The sequence below is a fragment of the Crocuta crocuta genome, unplaced genomic scaffold (genome assembly GCF_008692635.1).
Source record: "Crocuta crocuta isolate KB4526 unplaced genomic scaffold, BGI_CrCroc_1.0 scaffold14, whole genome shotgun sequence".
Taxonomy (NCBI): Eukaryota; Metazoa; Chordata; class Mammalia; order Carnivora; family Hyaenidae; genus Crocuta; species Crocuta crocuta.
In genome coordinates, this window is record NW_027530209.1 from 3267214 (window position 1) to 3290434 (window position 23221).

The 23221-nt window shown below is 38.5% G+C and overlaps 1 protein-coding gene across 4 annotated transcripts in view; it reads right to left on the reverse strand.

Moving 5' to 3' along the window:
* Positions 1 to 4058: 4058 nt before the first annotated feature.
* Positions 4059 to 23221, reverse strand: part of DYNC1I1 (dynein cytoplasmic 1 intermediate chain 1) — a 269847-nt gene continuing 250684 nt past the window's right edge. For all 4 annotated transcript variants that reach the window (XM_077765365.1, XM_077765363.1, XM_077765364.1 and 1 more), the window contains 2 exons: positions 21285 to 21410; positions 4059 to 4404 (listed from right to left, as the gene is read on the reverse strand). In XM_077765365.1, coding sequence (XP_077621491.1) covers positions 4294 to 4404; positions 21285 to 21410 — 237 coding nt within the window. In that variant the 3' untranslated portion in view covers positions 4059 to 4293. The remainder of the gene's footprint in view (positions 4405 to 21284; positions 21411 to 23221) is intronic.

Below are 23221 nucleotides of genomic sequence, written 5' to 3' on the forward strand. Positions count from 1 at the left end.
CCTTTCTTCTGAGCCCTTCCCCAGACCTTGTGTGCCACCTGGTATAACAGACCAGAACAGTATTCTTAGACATGGAGTGTGTTGCCTTGAGAACCCAGAGAAGCCTACTGGGTGCTGTGTTCCCACGTCTTCCTTGAAATTACCTCCCACCCTCTGGAGTATACGTGCCTTATTGGACTTCTGGCGCGTTAGTTAACTCTTATTTCTCCTGCCTAAACAATATTACGCCATTGATGTCATGGATTAGTGTAATGTTCTGTGGATGTTCAGTCATGTCCAGAATTACGTAGAATATGGTGTAGGATGATAAGTTAACAGAGACAAAGGTGTAAATAAATATTGTTCTTTTTTCCACATAAGTACAAACTCTTTCTGATATTATTATATAGTTGGACTAGAAAATAATGCATTCATCAATCAGCCACATACCATGTACCAGAGGCCTTATTAATCTGTTCCAAGAAAGATGTCACATATGACACAGCAGCTATGATCAGAGCTCCTACTTGGTTGAGCTTGCACTACTCCAGTGATTCTCCAGTATTCATCTATGTCATGAAGGGGCCAGACTGGTGTATCAAATGAAAAAAACTCCAGGGACCACCACTCTGCGTCTTCTAGGGCTTTAAATCCATCACTAATGTTGCCGTGATCCCAGCCCTACCCCAAGATGTAATGTTTTTCATTTACTATCTTGGTAGGAGGAGGTGGAGTATGGCAGTTTCAGAGATTTCCACTTGGCCTTCCTTCTGTATAGTTCTTACCCCCCAGAGGCTAGGGACCCAATGCCAAATATGTCAGTGCCGATGGAACACTTAGGGATTAGGGAAACAGTCACCGTGTGGGTCCATAGACCAAATGAGCTCATTGTGACTTCATATATTGCCTAGTCACCATAAATGGCCAGTTTAACTGGGGACTATGATACAGGTTTGGGTTTCAGTGTGAACTGAGACCCTGTATCCTGTAGTTCTCGAGGTGTCTGATTTTTCTTTCTGCGTTGCACATTGGCCTGAATAAATGGCCATAGGTCCCTTCAGGGAAGGACTGAGGAAATCATCACAGTACATGTTTGCTATGATGTCTTTCCTGCTAGCAAGCTAGACACCTCTTCAGTCAGTGAGTTCTAGATCAAAAAATTGGCTCAGGTTTCGGTAATGAGCAGAGAATTGCGATTTTCTGAAGTAACTGCCTTCAGCCTCTTGCTCCTCCGTTCTTGCTTTTATGTTTTTGGTTATAGACGTTAAACGCCATTTGAACTGCCCTGTTTTTCTCTTAGGATGCCCTGTTCTTTGGATAAATAAAGTCTCCTCTGCTGCTCCTCTGATCTAGCTGGCCATTACAGTAATTGTGGCTTACTGGCTTCTGGGGGTTAACTGCCACCAGTTAACTAGCCACTGTTAGTCCAGGGTCTTATCATCCCCACAGACACTAAGAAGCCCTGCTCTGTGACTGCCTCTCTTACTGTCAGCCTTGGTGTGCAGAGGCGGCCAAAAGATGTTTATGCTTTTCTCTCTGGCTTGTTGCTAATGGCGTTGGTGAAGGGTGTGTGCTCTGGGCCTTCCTATGGAATATAACTCCTGGATGTGTCTTCTAGCTTTACATAGTATATCCATTCTAACCTATTTACTTCCTTCAACCTCTTTGTTCCTTTCTGTACTATTGGTCAGGACAACTCAGACATTGTCACTTCATTAAGTGTAGGCTATACCTTTTCTAGACTTCTAAGAGCCACTGTATCAACCACCCCATCCCCTGGGGTCCTTGCCAGAGTATAAAATCACATATCCTGAAAAAGTCTCTCAATCAAATTCGGTGGATTCTTGCCTATCCGATCTTACATTCTGGCTCCCTTAAACCCCTCAAAATCCAATCTCAGTGCTATTCCCCTAACCCCTACAGTACATGTTAATTCTTGCAACTCTCTTGGTGAATAGTGAGTCTCTTTACTCTCTTATCAGGACCAGCCTGTCTTCCCCACCCAGATCATGCTGGGAGAGCCATCAGACAGTGATGCTGGTCTGACCCTGAGAGAGAGAGAGAGAAAGATAGGAGGGAGGGAGCGAAGGAGGGAAAATTAGTTTTAGATTACAGTACAGTTCTATAAAGTTTTTTAAATGCTTACAGGGAGTCCCTAAGCAAGTTACCTGTCAGAGAAGTTTTATATCTTCTAGGAACAGGCCTGCCTCAGTATCCCTGCCATGCTCTAGTCAGCTGAGAGAAACCTGTGGAAAGCATGACCTTCATCAAACATGGGGGCAGATTTCAAAGCAAAGCAGCTAGAGCTGTCAGTCAGTTATACTCTCTGCAGTAGGAGATCAGAGAGGCAAATTTTCATGGCAGCCACATCCCTTCCAGAACATTAGCCAGGATGACTTGAATTGTCGTGAGCTGGCTGGGAGTCTGACACATGGCCACTACATGGTCACCTCGGGCCTGTGTGTGGCCCAGAGGTCTCAGGATAGTTGTACTTCTTATACAGATACTTGTACTTCTTGGCACAGGGACCAAGAATGAGTTTGCGCAGAGACCAAGAAGGAAGCTATAAGTGTTCTCATAACCATGTCTTGGACCCCACACAGCATCACTTCCTCCATACTCCATCATTTACACCAGGTCAGCCTGGAATCCCCATGGAACAGCACTATGCAAGACTATTTTGGAGACTAGCTACCACAGTGGGAAGCGTATGTATAGAAACCCATGTCATGTTTCACGTGCTTCCTTTGCTCCCAGAATCATTCAGAGTTCGGTCTGTAATAGCAACTTATGGGTTATTGCTTTATTCTTTATTCAGGTCCTGTAGTGTAAGCTTGAGAGACTTTTTTCCCCCTGGTACTTTTATTGGATTGCTTTTAAACCTATTTAAGACCCTCATATTTTATCTTTAAAAATTTAATTCCTGCCTTCAAAGACTTTCAATATCTATGTACCTAATGGCACGTCAAGAAAAAGCATATCATTATTTTTAAAAGAAATCTCAGAGTTCAAGGAGTCCCTACCACCAAAGCACCAGGGAGATTCTCTCCCTGAAAAGCTGAAAGTTTGTCTTCAGATGTTTTAATTCTCTCGAGGCATGAAATGACTCTGAGAAAATTTTCTATTAAAATTGTTTATAGACACATTTCCTAGTCCAATAGCAAGAAACATAAATTCCTGGGGTAAACTTTTTAAAAGGAAATGTGTAGACCATTTGGTATCTTCATCTTAACCTGTTTTTCTTATTCTAACGTGGGAGACCATCTCTGGGCAAGAGTGGCTCCGGTGAAGGAGATACGGGAAAGCTTTCCAAAAAACCACACACATTCCCTCGTAAAAATAAAACCAGAGTCTTGGTTTAAGTCCAGCCAGATTGGCTGCCTGTAGGGCTCATTATCAATCTTTAACATGACCCTANAATCAGTCTTTCCCCAAGTACAGGATTTATCCACGCTGGCGCAGACCTGGTTTGGAACGTTTTATTGGCAATACTGGTGTCATATTCAGGAACCACAGACTCTTGCTGGACTATGTTAGCTTGAATGACAAGTATCAATGGTCAACTATATTTGAAATATTGTTAAAGTACCTAGAAATAATAGGCATTAAAATCCATTCCATTCAGTGCAACAAACCTCTAAAGATTTCTCGTCCTCCGTGGAACCAGCATACTGTAATTGTTATTTGGAACTTAATGTAACCTCAACAGCAGCAGAGAGACAATACAGTCCTCTCATTATGCACATGCTCTAGGATCGTTTATTTTAATGCTTTCAAATCAATATGTTCCATGCAGCACACCACAATAAATAAGGAGCGGCAATGTTCTTCTAGTAAATCCATTCATAATGTGAGTCACCATGTAAAACACCACATCTCAAGTCTTTGGCCCTGCACCACATCGTGAAGCACACCACATCTGCACCTAATCATATCTGGCTTCATATGGATTTAATAGGACTATGCCAGAAGTGCATGTAAGAACAAATTTAACCAGAGGTCTCCAGCTATTAAATACAGCTACTAAGTAGTTAAAAGGCAACAACTAAACCCGTAAAGCCTCCCTCCCTCCCCACCCCTCCCCCCCAGTTTTGAGACAAATCTAAAGATAGAAATGATCTGGTGAATTTCAGGTCAGTGGGGTGCAGGGTGGGATACATTTGGAATACTTGGAGCAAAGCTGGCACAATATGACACCCAAATGTCACACGACACGGATACTGAATGGACACCGAATACAAGTGCAATCGAGGACCGCAGAGCTGAGTTCTAGAAGGTGAAGGTGGGGGCTGGGGTGGGGACGGTCAGTTTCCACTAGGCAGATAACTCAACGGTGCCTTCCTCTTCGCTATCGGCTCTGTTGGCACGAATCTCCACGAGGGTCCTGGCAAATCGGGTCCATTCATCATTGTGAGGAACTGCAAGCTGCAAAGCAAGTGAGTGGGAAATGATGAACAAGGATCTAAATGGCCTGGAAGCCTCGACACCCACTGGACTGCTCCTCCTGAAGCAGCCATTTCCCTTGGAAAATCAAGGAAACCTGCTCTTCTTCCCCGAATCAGCCCTGAAGTGTTGTTCTTAAACCGACAACTTAAGAGAATAATGTCACATTGAGAAGAAAAAAAATTCACTCATGGAATTTATAAAGCTTAAAAAAAAACTTCTGTAAACTATACAATTACAGTAGCCAGTTAAAGCACTTTCGGTAATGAAAATTCATCCTAAGGCCAGAGTTAAAGTGAACACAGCAAATGAAAACTGCAGTTGACTAGGATTTTGAAATAATTGTGGTATTGCCTTTCTAAGTCAATGCTATTGATCCTTTCTTAAAAGTATTGCTAATGTGCTAATATGCGTGGCAAAAGTCTAACTTACATATACAAAGAAATCTTACTAGGAAATAGTGATATGGCTCTTTCAGCAAGCTCTTACATGGTAGCTAACATTTACTAAGAGTTCTGTCCTAAGTGCTATACATGTATTAACCCCTTCCTCACAACAGCCCTATGTAGGGTAAGCTTAGTATTCCCGTTTTACAGAAGAAGAAATAGAGGCACAGAAAGATTAAGTCATCTTACTAAGATTGTTTAGCTAGCAACTATCAATGTCGGTGTCATCTAGCTCCAGTATCTGCATCTCTAGACAGTATCCTACACTGGTTTGCCGAAAACAGGGGGGTTATAAAATTTCCCATTTCATATCTTCTTCTATGCACAATTCAGTAAGGAGAAAATTCACCCCACCTGCTATAAGTTACGTGTCTGAATTCTGTTAGCTGATTTAAAGGATACTAATTTCTCTACACAGCATCCAGAAATGAACTGCCTGAGGATACCATGCAAATGTTTGGAATAGAAAAGAGAATTGTTTGAAGATGAGAAGCATGATCAAGTAGAAGTCTGAGTGGTTTTCATATATAATAAAATTGATGTAGACTGTAGAGTGATTTTCTTGGAGGACTGCCCTGTAAGATGGTATAACCCATCTACAGGTACTAGATTCTATAAACAGTAATAACACATTTGTCTCAATATACGTTTTTGAAAATAAAAAAGGGGAAGCATATAAAGCTAAGCTTTGAGATCACTTTTACAGCTGAAAAACTACCCACTTTATAGAGCTAAATGATTAGAACTTAAAATTTTTACTACAGGGGATGATCATGTCAGATGCTAAGACAATTTCCTGGGGGACCTCATCATCCATCTACAGCGTGTATTCTGCAGTTAGTGTTCTAGTACTAAGATTTAAATGTTTCAATGATCTAATTCTGGAAATGATATACAGGCGGGGGAATAAGTTCTACTGATTTTGAGAAATGCAGTACCAATAAGAATTCTCATTTAGTCATATGAATGAGTTTTTGAATGGTTAACTACTTCCCTAGTTATTGAAATGAATCCTCATTTCTTCTCAGGCAATGACATAAGTTCACAAAAGTATCAAATGACACTGTTACCCCTTTTGCTCAGTCCATTTTCCCTACTTGGAGCTCTTTTCCTAGGTTCCACCGATCTTCATTTTTCTCTTCAATTTTAGAAAATACCGTACTGGGGAAATGAGGCCTTCAAACTTCTGATGCTACAAAAGAGCTAACAAAAAGCATGAGCCGCAAAGGCTTGGTATCATATTTATATGAAAGAATAGGTCCACTATTTCTTTTCTCTCCTCCAACTCGACAAGTCCTTCAAAAAGAACCACAAAACTAACGCCTAGGAAAAGACAAAGCCAATCATGATAGCATGATTATGACTTTTTCCAATATATAAAGTGATAATCAAACTCTAGCTAAGGCACCTCATAATTTCATAAAACTTTAAGTACTGGGAAAAGGCAGGCCTTACTAAGAATACATTATACAATATATAATATATTGCTCTAGGAGTTTGGCTCCTTAACATAACATTATATTATTGGTTGAAATGGTGCAAGTTAACATATGATGCCATACAGAATGTTCTATTGATAGCAATATATAGAAACTATATACTAAAACAAGAAAACAGGTAAATATGTTTCACATGGTTTCATCCAGTAGTAATGGCCAGGCCATTAAGAAACGATACTAATAAAGATTGTGAGCCATTAAGGTTTGGATATATGCCTAGAGACAGAACTGAGTGTCATTTATGACATTTAAGTTGCACATCTAACTTTTCAAAAATGAATTTTATCAAATTTAAATGTTTCTAATAGAGAAACATACCCTACAATGGAATGACATTTGAGCTTTTCCACAGGGATGGGAATAATTGTACTAGAATGCCAACACCTGTCCTTAAAAATACAGGTTTGCCCTCACAAAAGCGTTAATAGTATCCTAACATATCTTGTCCTCGCTTTGATCTGTGAAAGTTTCACGTAGGTTGGAAATATTAGAAGTTTAAAAAAAAATCCTGCCAAGTATTTCCACTCTAGGATGCCATAAACTTCACAGAAATGTTAGTTTGCTTTGGTTCACAAAACACAAAACCACAACAAAAAACACTCCAAAGTAGCACACAGTGCAAACACAATTGCTTCTAGAAACTTAAATTTACCCACCTCATCCTATTACACTTTTCATTTAGTCGATTATAAAAATAACCCATGACGACTGTCATGTTAGATTTAGAAGGTGAACTGCACACTGCCCCATTTTTAGAATTAAGTATCACCATCAGGAAGCACTTTAAGAATAATCTTAGCTTGAATGTGTGAATGTGCATTCACGGGCTGTTTCCACACCCAAAGTAATAATTTTTGGCATCTGAATTACTTGTAGGTAAGATCAAGCAGGCCTCCTGACAAACAAGAAGACCATGCCTTTCATTTCACATCTGCGGCTGTAAACAGCATCTATTTGGACAGAACTGTCCTTCTGTCCTTGGCAGTTCCTGACTTTTCTAACCTGGTTCTCTCTGGTGAGAAATGGCTGGAAACGGGGCACCTGGGTGGCTCAGTCAGTTAAGCGCCCGACTCTTGGTTTCAGCTAAAGTCATGATCGCATGGTTCGTGAGACTGAGACCTGTGTCAGGCTCTGTGCTGACACCATGGAGCCTTCTTGGGATTCTCTCTCTCCCTCTCTCTCTCTCTCTCTCTATCACTTTCTCTCAAAATAAATAAATAAACAGTTTCTCTAGGAGACCTTTAATCCAATAATACCTTAATCATTAAGTAGGAAAACTCATTGTGTCTTAAAGAATAAGACTGCTCTTATGTTTGTCTAACCAGCACACAAATGTATTCAGCCAGCATGGACCGAGTACCAACTCTATGCCTGGTGCTGTGCTAGGGATTAAAGACGCAGAAGTGAATGGTGTTTTCTTAGGTCAAAATGTGTAAATACTGGCATAGGTGGGGGGGTTTTGTTTTTAATTTCAACTTCGCTGACATTCAAAACATGCACAGCCTAAAATTTATTTTCTTACAGTGACAACCGCAACGCATCCGGTATGTGTTGTGTGTCAAGCAAGTAGCAGGGAAGCAAATGGCATGTTAATGACAAGTCTTCAGCATCTCTTTAAGTTTCCATCAAGGCATTAAAGGCCAAACCTAGAGCATCACTATGGATTTGTTTTCCCCTTGAAAAAAAAATCAGTTTAGAATAATTTTCAAACAATTTCCATTTCATGGTAGGAAAAATATTCACAAGTTTTTCATTGTGATGAATAATGTTAATTAAAAAAAAAAAACACTGTGAAGGAAATGGCTCATGGTTATATCAAGGGAATACCATAAAGAAGGACTTGTAAAAATTGTCCAGTATTGTACTGAATCAAAATGGAGCTGGAAACATTTTCTGCCCTCAGATTATCTGCCAAAGTCCACATCCTAGGTCAGGGATGATCCGGATTTTCCCACTGCTTCAAGCTCACAGTGCACCCAGCAAGCCCATTCACACCCCCTACTAGGAAACTTTTCTAATTTTTTGTGAAATGTATAAAGCACTTTTATGCCACAAGCACTCAGGACTCTAATTCCCGAGATGATAAAATCTTTGCTCTAAGAGTGACGACCTTGTATAGATATGATATGACCCTATTTTTACAGCCAAGGGAACTCAGAACAAAGATAGTTTCTGAGGTAGCAATTTGGCCATAAGGAGGAGGTAAAATGGACCTCAGATTTGGACAGGAGACTTAAGTCCCGTTCTCCTCTTGGTTACTGGCAATGGTCAAGCACTTAACCTCTCGTTGCCTCAATTGTCAAATGGGGCTGATGGTGTCTGACCCATTTATCAACAGAGATCTGAAGAGGATGAGAGAGGTAATATAAGTGAAGAAAATACCATGAGTTCTTCATGGGATAGTCATGCATTCTTTCTCTTTAAGCTGTCACTCAGATTGAACACATTCCTCAAAATGATATGTGTGACTGGCGTGCGTATCGATTGGGTAGCATTTTTGTGGTTTTATTTTTACTTTCTTAAAATAATTCTGATGTTTACTATCTGAGGACATCAAGGAATGAGGTATGGACCTCTTTTAACAGGTAGGAAATAGAAGAACGGGGAAATAAATGATTTGCTAAGTAGCACGTAACTTTCACAGGGCAGAATGGGGCCATCAGGAACCTCGCCCCTTTAAGACCTGCCAGCCTAGTGGCACAATGGCAGACAAGCAACGTGTTTTGAATCACCTGCTAAAAGATTCTAAAGATTGTATTTAATCTTCTAAGATTCTTGGAAGATAAAAGGTAAAAACTAAAAGCAAATGTGCAAAAGCTATGGAAAAATTAATGAAAATTGATTATTTTCGTCCCCTCCTCCTTACTTCTGGGGCTGTTTCATGGATCTGTCCCTCCTCTCTGCCTGAAAGGGAGGGTGCCTCTGGATCCTGGCCTAGTCGGGCCCCCAAATAACTAATTAGCCTAACCACTGGGTGTCTGGCCCGGGTTTCGCGTGCACTTAAAGAGAGGCATGACTGCAGAATAAGGACATTTTGAGAATGGAGCCAAGCCTGACTTGTTTTTAATTCCAGTATCAGCCAGACCACAGTTCCTTTCTCTGCTCTGCCACTTGCTTGCTGTGTGTCCATATGAAGACTGTTTTAAAGTCTCCAGTCTTCACTTCCGCACTTGTGAGACCCATCTCCTAGGAGCATTGTGAATATTAAATAAGACCCATGCACACCCTCTCCACCGACACATATGATGGGCTTGGCACAATGCTTGGCACACTATAAAACTGGAGGAAATGATGTTTCTTCCTATGTTTCCTTAATGCTTATTCCCTTCTCCTCCATTTTGTGAGGTTATTTTTGTTCTTTCCTTTTCTTTCTTCCATTTCCTTCTTTTCACCTATATAGAGCTGCATCTCTTTTTAGAAATATACCTTACTTTTATTACATTTGATTTCTTGAAAACCCACACACATGATTTCCTAAACAGTCATACTTTTAATAATACCAAAAATTCATGAGCTGGATATGAGGAAAGGGTTCTTTCAGGTCACAAGAAACATTCTGTCAGAGTACTTTTTATTGCTCATTTAAAAAAATCAAACTTAAAGTATAATTATTCCTTGTAAATATGCACACCCACAGATACGTCTACGTATACATGCACATGTTTTATTCTCAGGGATGGCCAGTACTGCTCTTCCTAGCTAGGCCCTTGTTATGGCTCCTTGTACGGTAGGAGTCTACATTTTTAGCTCAAGTTATAAGGCTCTGTAACCGCTGAACATGCTGTTATAAAACTCAAATGGCTTTTTATAACCAGGGTTAAATACACAAATATCATTCATGTGTCCCTTTTTATAAGCACATGGCTAACAATTTTGAACAGTCCACAGTCAGGCCTCCCTCATTTGTTAGTAATTTTAAAGGGTTTATAGTACCTAGCAGCTGATTTTAAAAAGCTGCATTATCTGCAGTAGCTCCTACCAGCTCAATCCTGAGTTTTGTATGGTAAAACATATCTGTCTCAGGCATTGCTGATATAAAAATAGGTTAATTAAAAAAAAAATCCTGGACAATTAAGACAGGAAACTATTTCGTAATTTCGGTTTGGTTTCTCAGGTACATCAAGCATGGCACACAAATTAAAATGAGGAGGCCTCCAACTTTCAGGATAAGTATTCCATCGATGTGTGGTTCATGAGCATCTTTGTAATCTTTTAATTAAATGGAGTCACTTTCAAAAAAAGTCTGAGATGATTATATTAACGATTCTGAACAGATACATGACAACTTATCTTCTGTATGAACCCAAAATTAAAGTTTTCTATTAAAAAGATATCTTGCAAATTACCTTTTCACTTTAATATGCATTGATTTTCTGGTTTTTAATGCATTTATAGAAACTGTGGAAGCAAATGTGAGTTTCCACAAACCCTAAACCCCTCTAAGTTCTAAAAGGTTTTTTAAAGGTGCAGTTATTAATGGCACCCCAATTCAGGAGACTGTGGACTTGCTGGTGTACAAATACACGTTTGTGTTCAGAGGAAGCCGATATTTCTTAGGACAATTCCCTTTGCCACACACACAGAGGGAAGCAAAGTGGGAGGTAATGCGCAATGAAACAGCCGCTGGAAAGACCAAGCTTACTCGCTTCACATAAATGCAAGCTCCACTGTATTTAACTCTTGGGGGAGTCTAGCATCGCTGGTAACAATGGATGAAACCACGGACCAAAATTCCAAGCCAGAATGCAGTGTGCAGAAGGGGTAAATACACTGCAGTGTTCTACCACAAAAAGATATGCTGTGTGGTAACTTAGTATCTACAGCACTTTTAGGGAAAGCCAGAAAGTAGAAGTTCCATTAGTCTCCATTCTGTAGCATCTGCTGTTCCCCGTCTGTAGGTTAAAATTTCTGCAGAATTTAGCAGCATGCAAACCAATGGTAGTCTGATGATTACTGGCTCTGTTTGGTTAAGAAAGAAAGAATTTATTTTATCATAGAATCCTCTTCTAAGAGACCTCTCATCCACCCGTGAAGCTTGAGTCTCTGCCAAAGTTATCCTCTCTAGTATCTTTCTTTAAATGAGTGGTTGACTTTTATAGCAGGTTTCTTGGAACACTACTTTAAAAAAAATCCGTTACCACCAATTAAGGAAAGAAAGAAAGGCAAGACATAAAATCAAAGGTAAATAGTAATAAATATGGGTCTATGTCGATTTCAATAAGTCAGCAACCATCAAAGGAAATAATTTATTTTAAACACTATTCTTAAAAAATAAACACTTCTTCACGTTAAAATTTCACATTATAGGAAACATGACAAAATTCTGGAGTTTTTACCTGCAGAGGGGAAAAGAAATCACACAGCTGAAGAAGAAAGAGTTAATTTACTAAGGCTAATGGATGACCTTGTTCACATTTGTATTAAAATCTCATCCTGTTTTCTTGAGAAATCTCTTAAGCATTATTTTTTCTATTATTTAGAACAATCTATTCCTCTGTCCAAAAGATGGAAAAAGTGCTAAAACATTGGCTGATGGGCAATAATGGAAATAAACTTTTTAAAACTTCAATTACCACTCTTTTTCCAGAACAGAAAAGATCAAGAAAATGATAGGGAAACGAAAAGGCATGGGCTACTCAAGCTGATCTGTCATATTAGCTGACTAAACATATATCCTTCTCTTCCTGATATTATTAACTATAGGTTTTCTAGTAAATTCCTAGCAACCACTGCATCTAAGCAGTTTTGACAAAAAGAAAGCTTATTGCTAAACACCTTAAAAACATTTACCAAGGTAATAAAAGAAATGTCATTCCCTCCTACTGAATGTTTGGGCATAAAAGAGGTATTTTTATAATGTAGTTCATGATTTACCATATCTATAGTGTCCAAAAAAAGCACAATGAAAAGGAAGCATTTTTCCAGTGGTTTGACAACTATTTGAATCAACTAGTGGCCAATTGCTTGCTTTTAAAAGCATAGGAGGGTGGGGGAGTGGGATAGAGATTGGGGAAGAAGAACAAGCCCTCTTTTTAAAATATGTTTTCTATATACCCTTCTCTGCAAATATAGTTAAATGGATTATTTTTCCTGTCCATCAGTCTATAGCCAGTTCGGAGGCTCCATTCTGAATGCTTCACACAATTAAGCTTTCCCATAACCTCAACTTTCACGTGTGAAACATTCACCCAAATATTCGAGTGCCTGTTATGTGCCAGGCACTGTGCAAGGCTGGGCTATCCTGCTCAAATAGACAATTGTTAAGTATCTACTTGGCGTATGTTTCTATGGACATGCCACTCTAAACATTAGAAAAGCCTTACTGAGGAGTGTGATTAACCTAAGGAGGGCTGCCAAACAAACAAACAAACAGAAAAGAAAAAAACCTAAATCACAATGGTGGCTGCTTTTTAAGCTACTTGAACATGTTCACTTTTTTACCAAAGGTTCCTTAATATTAAGATAAATAATGAAATATTTCATCTACATGTTGAGAAACTATTGGCTGGCCATGAGGAGAAAGATCTTGGGGACTGGACCACTGATCAGTTTTATCTGCCATCCTCAAAAGAAAGAGTGCAAAATTTCTTCAACAATGTTAAGCTTTGATATTTCCTAAATGATAAATAATTCATGTTTTAAAATGGAGAAGATGTTCTGATAGCTGACATTCTCAGAAATCCATGCAAACCTTCTTTGAAATTAGAATAGGATGATTCACTCCCTCACTTTGCAAGTCCAACCTATATAACATATAAATATTTATACATAAACACGCATAGGCAGACACTTGATTTCCTACCCTGTCTTAGATACGCCGATAGTAACACACTTCTGTAGGAAACAAACAGCTCTCCATTTCCATCCAGGCCAGTGTTAATCTAGCCTCACAGATGACTGGAGCAGCTTCATGCTCGGCTGGTCTAAGCTGTGATTTGAGGCTACTGTTCTAAGCAGTAATTTTTCAAGATAAAATTTAGCAGTTTTGAAATTCTAAAACTAAACACAATTTTGTCAGCCATGAAAAAATTTAACACTATAATTAATGACTGCTTCAAAATCCAAACTGCTATTGAAGATGACAGTTTGAAATCACAGAAGAATCATAAAGATGATTAATTATACAAACTGGTACTTGTTTCAGAAGGTTTATATTCATAGGCCATTTATCACCAAAATGGGGTATATGAATTTCATTGAATATTGCAAATTACTATGCACACATTTAGTTTTTATAAAGTTAGATATTAGGGTTTTCTTTTCATCGAATCAACTTCTCCATAGCACATAAAAGTCATAAGTATTTTCTTATCAATCCAGAAAAAAAGTTGATTGAAAAGATATTAATCCTATAAATTCATTTTTATAAACTAATGTACCTGAATAAGCACACTATTTATATAATAATTGGTTTAATTATGGTCTTTTACATATATAATTATCAAAATGAAAGCCACTGCTACTACATTCACTATAAGATGAGTAATTATAACATTAATTGGAATTAATAGTGCTTTTTCTTTTTCCTTTTTAAATTAAGCACTTTTCCTAGAAGAAATCAAGTTAATACTAAAATTACAATCTTACATTTTAACCAAGTTATTTTATTTCAAATACATGTAATTTATTATGACAGGAAAATGAATTAATATATTACTTCAAAGTAGCGTATTTTATGTAATTATATTTATAAGCACCCCAAATGTGCTCATACGAATATGCCTTTGTGCTTTTTGACTTAACTGCACAGTGTTGTGGCTATGGCAATAAAAAACTCAGGTAAAAACTGAAGAGTCCCATTGAAAATCCCAATGCTTTGTTTCTATGTCATCAAATATCTAGATATTGTCGACAGAACTAAGTATTTGGATTTTAAGTTTTTATCTGGATGTCTGGTCCCACACACTAATTTAGGCCGAAGTCTTTGCTTCTCCATGGAGGGAATATCTAAAGCAGTGTTTGGCATCAGCTAAAAAAAAAATAATGTTGTTTACTCATTGAAGAATAAGCCAGGACTTGCAAAGACCTTCAAGAATCTAGCAACTTGTGGCCACACTCACTTAATGAGAAACACAAGTGCTTGGGGGGATTATAACCGGACTTTGGTAAGCCGAGCCCAGCGCCCCCTCCCTTCCAGAGGCTCAGCCGACTATCAGCTTCGTCATCAGCAGGGGATAATGGCCTTCATAAAGCACCATCATTAAATGAACTGATTTCAAATCCAGTTCTTTTTCATTAGGGGACCCGTACTTGAATTAACCCCAAAATCTCAGTTAAACTTCATATTTTGAGTGCTGCACACCCCTTCCCCATGGAGGGGGGATTATTTACATTCAGGGCACACACATCTTGTGGAAAATTGACCGAGGCCTGTCCCACTGGCAAACACAAAGTAGTTCCACAAAGCAAACAATTATTGCCTACGTGTAATCCACTTACAAACCAGAAACGTATTGCATTTATTTTGTGTCACTCAAATTCTTTTGAACTCTCAGCACTTTCAGTGTATCAGATGCCTCTATACTGAGCTGCTATTTCAGGAGCAAGAGAGATGGCTGATCAAATCGCTTTCTTTTATCCTTGTGTGAGCTGGCTATGCAAACTGGTTGAGGCACCTTTTAATAGTCCCTGGACATTACACCTGGACCACCATTCTGAAGCGTATTACATAGGCCATTTTTCCTATCGGGATCCCAAATAAACTGTCATCCTAATTTTTCATTTCACCTCTAAAATACACTCAGATGAACATTTAAGTTGTGCAGGTATGTTTGATCTCTCCTATTCACCTGCAGGTTTCCTTTCCAAGAATTTTGCAAGACTCTTGCAATATATTAATGAATGTTGAATCTACTGTATTTATTGAAATCTGTAATAAAATGACTGCTATTCTTTTAGCTCCCAAAGAGTCCTATAAACCAAGTGATTTGAAACGCTGTCAAGGTTCAGGGTTAAAATGTAAGGATGAATCCATGTTTTCTTCGGTAATTAGTGAGTGGGATACCAAACCCGTACTAGCTGAGGCCACAAAGATTTATTCATCTCCTGAGTTCGTTTTTAAATTGCCATTTTATTTTTCAAGTTCTACTGTAAGCTGAAAATGATTTTGGAATCTTATCATCTGGCTACTGTAGAAAGATAATCAGGGATTTGAAACTTATGTGTATTTATCACAACTGAAAACAAAATCTTCCCTGGAAGAGGTTAATGGAAAAAGAAATAACAGGAGGTGGAGGCTAAACTGCTTCTTTCAAAACTGGAGCTGCAAACAGCATTCTAACTAATTCAGATAAGCAGCAAACATAGTTGTTAGGGGATATTTATGACAGCCCATCTATGTGACAGCACTGAAGCATTAACAATAGCAACGGGCTTTCTATAAAACACATCTGTAAGACAGACAGGTAGATAGGCTGACTATCAATCATCTGGACATGTAAATAAATCTATNCATACATATACATATATACATATATATATAATAAAAGCTCGCTATTCAGTAAAGGAGCCATGGTGGTAATTCTTATTTTTAATTCTTTAGAATATGTGTGTTCACACATCATTAAAAAAAATCCAACAACGATTAACAGTTCTTTACAGGTGTATTCTGAAGCAGCGTACACTCAACGTCTTCAGGTTATATTTGTAGTTAACTTATGACTTGTTATCTTATCCGTGTTTCAGTTAATTGAGTGGGATCATAGGGCTTCACAACAAACAGACTGCATCCCACGGTTTGAAGAGAAGGATCCTCAAAACTTATTCAAGAGTGAGGCTCATCTTTAACTTTACATCTTGGAAAATTTAAATGGTGCATGCAACCACTGTCTATTTTAATAACTTTTAAGATGCAAAGACAGAACAAAAATTATAGCCACATAATAAAAGGGATCTTCTCTGTCTTTCACTGAATTCACATAACTTCCATTTATGCTAATGGGAGTTGAGCACCTGCTCTGCAAAGAAAATAGACCCCTGTCTGTGAAAATAAATGTGTGCAGTATATTTTCCAGCTACAATGCTGAAATCAAACAACCAAAAATGTGTGCTATATAAACAAAGCATCATGTGGTCTACCTGAAAACACTGCTGTTTTATATTTTACCTCATTAGTCATACACCCCAAGATATTACTCAGACCAGCCATTTAAATGCAACAAAAAGGAAAAAATGGGGGGAAGGCACATGGACATAGTCAATCTGGTGATTTCAGTGAGCTCACGCACAATCCTCTGTTTACCCCTTCAGAAGTTCATAATAAATTGCATCAGTAAATCTGGATTCGGGCCATTCCTCTCTGCCATCATCTTAAAAGTCATGGAGGATAATTGTACATAATAGAGGAGGGCATGATCATGTGCCGAGACTCCCGGCGGCAGCTGCAGCCTCAGCTGGGACAGGAGATAAGGCAGACAGTTGTTAACCACCAGTGATACCCGAGTCCCTTTCTGCCTGGCTCTTCTGGTTGAGCGTCAGGTCTCAGAGGAAGCAGGTCTTAAATGGAGACGTCTCCACTGGTAGTTTCAGAAGTCTCTTATCAAGGAGTTCCTGACCATGGTGTGACAGTTGAGTGACAGAAAAAGGCTATCCCTCTCCACTACAAATGTAGTAGGCATCACAGAGATCTTTCCCCAAACTCTATTATATTTCCACTTAAAATTACAGTATGATCAAAACACAAGAATAGAGAGTGAATGAGAATATCCATATGGTTTCAGCTGTTTTTCTGGGCCTCATGATGTTTATAATCTACAGCCATTGCTATTCCCATTCGACATTTTTTAAATAGTCCTAAGACATAAGTAAGTAAGAAGAAGATCATACAGTATGTACTACAAATGACCACATTTCTAAAAATTTCTCCTTTTACCTAACAGTCTAGGTCAAGGCCATAAATTTTCATTTCTGATTTGCATCATGAGTAGGATTAAGAGCAATACACTTGTGGAAAGACTGGCTACATAATTTTGCGTGGGGGGTGGTGCAAAAATGAAAACGCGTGGTGCCTTGTGGAAGAATTTCATAACGGTTGCAAGACGGTGACAGCCAAGCATGAAGCCAAGCTGAGGTCGCCTCCGTGCGCAGCGCCTCTGAGGCCGCACAGGTAACACAAGCATGAAGCATGAAGCGAGCCTCACTCTCAGAATCGGACCCTGGTGAGAGGGAGCCTGCTGCCCCCTCCCCTCTCCTCACATCAACCAGGGAGAAATGAACGTGAGGTGTCTTCCTGCAGACAGACACCTGTTCAATGTACTGAGGTCTCAAAGAAAATGGATTGACAAAGCGAACTCTAAAAACTACCATTTACTTTCTTGTACAGATTGTATCATAAAGCTTATTTAAAAGTGTTTCATCTTCGTTCCTAGAGGGTTCCATAAAGCAAGATTTTTCATCCAAAGGCCAGCATGACCCTGGTGAGGGGTTCAGTTTTAATGGGGACCAGAGGACCAATTCTGAATACAGATAATGGTAGCACAGTCTACTGGCAATTTGGTCCTCAATGCCATATTTTTTCTCTTCCTTTATATTTTCTCCTTTTTAAACCACTTCCTGCTCAAACCCCTTCCCTCTTGTCAGCCATGTACCAGCTTTCGATTTGACCTCAAATTCTAAATGGGGCCAGTTTGCTGTGAAGACACTCTGTCTGGCTTTCTGCAGTTCAGGTGATTTGGAAGGCTGAGGACACACTGTTTCGAGGGTGCCCGTCTCTTGTAAGTACAGCTAAGCTCTGTCAGTTCTAGGCTGGTGGACCAGACAGCAGTAATTACAGTAATGGTGGCATTTGCCCATGAAGTGATCTACCATCTCTCAGAAGTGGACTTCAGCTAAGCTCCACTTCCCTTTCAGTACATGGAGACTCTATAGAGTTGGCCTTCAGAGATTTAGAATAGGGATTAGAGATGAGCAAAGAGAAAAGGACTTCTCCCCTTTCTCTTTCTCCAGAAATAAATATGAGCTAAATTTGTAAATAATACTTAGGAAAAAAAAAAAACCTTTAGTGAAGACAAAATTATGTTGTTAAGTCTGAGTTTTTCTGAGCTCTAGATTGCTTTGTGTATGGACTAAACCATACAGAAAAAAAAAAAAAACTGTTCAAATGTATAAGCTTATCCTGATTTTTCGGTCATTCAGGGAAGGACTAGAAGATTATATAATATTACCTACTGTCAATAAAATAGTATATCCTTTTTTTTCCGGGTAGTGAATTTGTAGGGATAAACAACCCTACAAATTGTTTGGCCTATTATGTGTCACAGAGATTTTTCTATAGCCTGTCTAGACTCCAGACAATAGGCGAGACTGGCCTATAGTTGCAGACATTTCTATAGTCTGTAATATCACTTAGAAAAGTAAGAGCAATAATACAAAAATGAAAACCAGGCTGACCTGCCACTACGGCAGTAGAAATATGAGTATAACAACACTTTACAATTTAGGAATGATGATAGCAACCTAGAAAGAAGTTTTAGCAGCGACATATCAGCCAAAGCAACTTTTGCAAAATCATTTTTTCCTCCTAAAATATGACTCATATTTGAGTAATTCTGTCCGCAGGCTATAAAATCACTTTATTACAGAACATTCTGTGTAGATGTCATATTGTGTTTTCTTATTGCATAGGGATTGTGTGTGTGCATAGATGCATGTGTGTGCATGTATATTATGCATATATGTTATATATAGATAACAACACACACATGTACACAATAATTATATAAAATATCTGTGGCCAACATACAGACTTTTCAAAAATCTTTCTTGAAATAGACCAGATTGTTAAACTATTCTACTTTTCAACCCTCTTGGACAAAACAGTTACTGTTGCATATGATCTTAAGAGGGTTAAGTGACATTATGTATAAGAAGCAAAGGAGGTGGAGAAAAGAGTTTAAACTTCATCTACTTTCTGCCATTTCATCTCTGAGCATGTCTCCACATCTATTTCTCTCCCACAATAGCACTTGTTATAAACAAAAGAAAGAGAAAGAAAATAGAAAACTTGCTTTTTAAAAATATTCTTCTTGGGGAGCCTGGGTGGCTTAGTCGGTTAAGCGTCCGACTTTCGCTTAGGTCATGATCTCACGGTTCGTGGGTTTGGGCCCCGCGTCAGGCTCTGTGCTGACTGACAGCTCAGAGCCTGGAGCCTGTTTCAGTCTGTGACTCCCTCTCTCTCTGACCCTCCCCTGCTCACGTTGTCTCTCTCTCTCTCTCCTAGAAATAAATAAAACATTAAAAAAAATAAAATAAAATAAATAAAAATATTCTTCTTTGCTAGCTTTTTAATTTTCTAGTAAATGAACTAATGAAGAAGGTTTTTGTTGTGGCTTAGTTTTATTTTGATGAAGACGATGAAAAAGATGCATTGAATATAAGGAATAATCACTGAAGAAAATATTGCTATAAAATCATTGGCAGTATTTTTGATTCAGAGGGTATTCTCTTTCCCAAAGACTCCAAACTACGTCAATAGTCACCAGACCGTTTGTATCTTCACCACTGGGGATGAATATTAACAGAGTCCTTGTTGTTGTTGGGATGACTCAGCTGGTGGCATCAGTTGTAGTTATGGGGCTGTCTAATGAAATAGATAACATGCAGCAAAACGGAGAGGTTTCTGTATGTTTTACTTAGGGGTGTACCTCCCAAAATAGAAAACTCCCATCTCAAACGTCCTTCAGTTTCTCTTTCTGGTTGAATTAAAAGCAACAACAACAACATCTAGTTGTTTCAACACAATCAACCCCACCGCACAGCAGTATATAAGAAACCATTCCAGTGTAGGACAAACCATATGGGACTCTGGCAAATGTACAGAATGCCGACTGATGAAACCGTACAGAAGCCTTGTCAATGTGGTCAGCTAAGCCCATCCACCAGGTGGGCACAGAGTACTTCCTAGGTCCAGGCTGTTACACACACAACTGTGGTATGTGTTCCCCCTGGAATGCAAATGCTAGATTCATATTACACCAGAATAGCATTACACAACACTCTTGTTTTGTTTTGCTTGAAAGTTCAATATTTTCTTTGTCTTTAAGGAAAAAATTCTTTAACCTCATTGCAAATGAAAGCTTTTTGTCAACACTTTCCCATTCAGTAAAAATAAACGGATACGTTTAAGTAAAATTGATTGATAATGTAATATTTCAATAAAGATAGTACAAAAATTTTAAGAGATTTATCTTACATACAAGCTATATTTTTGCCCTTTGATATGTGCCATGATGTTCAGGAATACCATATATAATGTAAGACATTATATATGTAATACAATGTATCTTCACCAGAGATATATATCTGGTAGAATAACTTTGAATATCATGAAAATAGTACAAATTCCAATTCACTTCAGCCTCTTTGATATATATACTGCGAAGCAAGCACAGCCTCATTTTTGGTTTACCTTATGTAGCTTTAATTGGCTACATTTTAACTAAAGAGTTAATAGTATACATTTTAACTGAGTATAATGAAAACTGGACTTTTTGTTCCTTTCACAAATTCCAAATTCAATGCTCGCATGATGGATTGGACAAACTTTTCATTCTCGTGAAATTGGTGGGAAGTGCCATGCTTTCCCACAGGATGGGTGGGAATTCTACAGCTCTCCGAAAGAGGCTGGATCATTAACTAAAGTGGCCCATGCATGGAGACAGAAAACCAAATTAGGCCCTAAGGAAGTCTTACCAAACTCCCACTGAAGTCAATGGAAATTTGCAAACGCACTTGAGAGGACTCTTGTGGCCCACAGGTCATGTCAGTAATTTCACTAGGTCTTTAAACTAGACACACAAGTCAAAAAAAAAAAAAAAAAGAAAAGAAAAGAAAGAAAAAGAAGGAAGGAAAGAAGAAAAGAGAAAAGGAAAAAAACAAAACAAAACAAAACACCCAAACCCGCAAACCAAAGAATATGTACCTCTCCAACATCGTAGATCCAAATTCGGCCTTCTGAGTCTCCAACGGCAACTTCTTTGCCGGCTTGAGCCCAGCGAACACGGTTTAGGGCAGAAGCCCCTTCGATGGCCACACTTGCTGTAGGGACCTGTCAAAGGGGTTACGACAGCAATAAAGAATCTCTGAATATGAATTTAGATACACAAATTTACCATGATACGTTTAAATGGGTGAGTCACCACTGCCTTCATGTGCATGAAGTAATATACGTCCCCTGCGCAGGGGTAAAAGGATTCATTGTTCTTAAATCATATGCTCCACTGAATTAAGGGGTAGAGAGGAGACATTTTAACAAAAAAAAAAAAAAAAAAAGAGGGAGAGCCTTTTTCCACAGTCAATGGGCAATGAGTGACAAATATTTCTCCAGATTATGCAGCATGTACATCCAATATACAAACACAGCCGCTAAATGTGATACTTCATGATCAGGTCATGATTTATGGATCAATGGAGAGAGATTTCAGGATTTACCAAGATTAGGGATACTATAAAAGGCAGGAAGGGGGGTTTATGGTGGAATAAAGGTCATATTAATGTGTGTCTTCAGGGAAAAAATATGTATAGATCCCTCAAAACGTCATCGGGAAGGTGATGATCAGAAGAAGACAAGAAGTTCAGGTGGAAAAGCTTCAAAACCTCAAATTCTCCTCCTTTGTTTTTCTTTTCTTTTTTCCTGTGTTCCCCCTTCCTGTCAGTACCAGGAGGGATGAAGCAGTCGCTAACCTTGGAAATGTCCCCAAGCTGACATCCTGATGGACTGCAGCCCCTATTTGTAGAAGAGGGCCTTCTGCCTCCTTTAACAAATACTGAAATCTGCCGATGCTGACAATTACTATCATACTTATTATTAAGATAAACTAGAGGTGCTGAAATGGACCCTGCGGTATTTGGGACAAGAACCATAGTATTAGGAAAAGGTTTTAGGGGGTCTACCCCTCTGCATCAACAGTTGTGTAAACTCTTTAAGTTTGGAAGTTTATACCTGATATAAAGATCACATCTCTGAGCCTTCTCCAAAAACATTGACTGGGAAATGACAACAGGCCATTAAAAAGCAAAAGAATAAATGTCGAAACAAAAAGAAAAAAACAGAGTGAAAAGAGGGCCCTAGAGATCATCTCACGCCACTGTTTAAGACCTGTGTCTACTAAACAGGTCGTTTTTGGATGGAAACTCGACATGTACTGTGCCTCGGCTCTCCCGTCATTCTGCTATTCAGGGAATTGAAACCATCTGTTTATGTGAGATTATTGACCCAATACCTATCTTTAAAATAGCAATAAAGACCCCATCATATGTAAGAATCTATGTTTAAACTTAATCTTGAAATCAATAAAAATTCTTTTACCTGCTTAAATCACTGTATGTCAATTGTGAGCAAAAATGTAAAACGAAAGTCCCCAACTCATTTACTTTTTTTAAATACACAATTTCTACAGTAAAGGTACCTGCTGTGCAAGCAGGAGCTTGAAATTTTAACCAAACCTCTCAAAGGCCAAAACAATGTGAATTTAGATGGGCCATAATTCTGTCAATATGCTTTATTATTAGTGTGCCTCTCAGAAAACAAATCTGAGATTCAGCCCTACAGTTTGCAGAGTTAGGTTTTAACACCATAAAAGATTGTACAGGGTCATACTTTATAAACCTGACTCTGTTCCATATCAGATTTTATCGATGAACAATCTCAAGAATTGAATACAAATGTTGAATCTTAATATGAATGTTAAAAAAATCACTCAAAATAAACTGATTTCTGATACACTTTAACTTATGCCTACTACATTTTAAAGAATCTTATTTATTGAGAACTCAGTAATATAGCAAACTGGGACAATTACTATTTTAACCATTTAAAAATACTTTCATTTCAAATATTATAAATGGTAAAAAAAAACT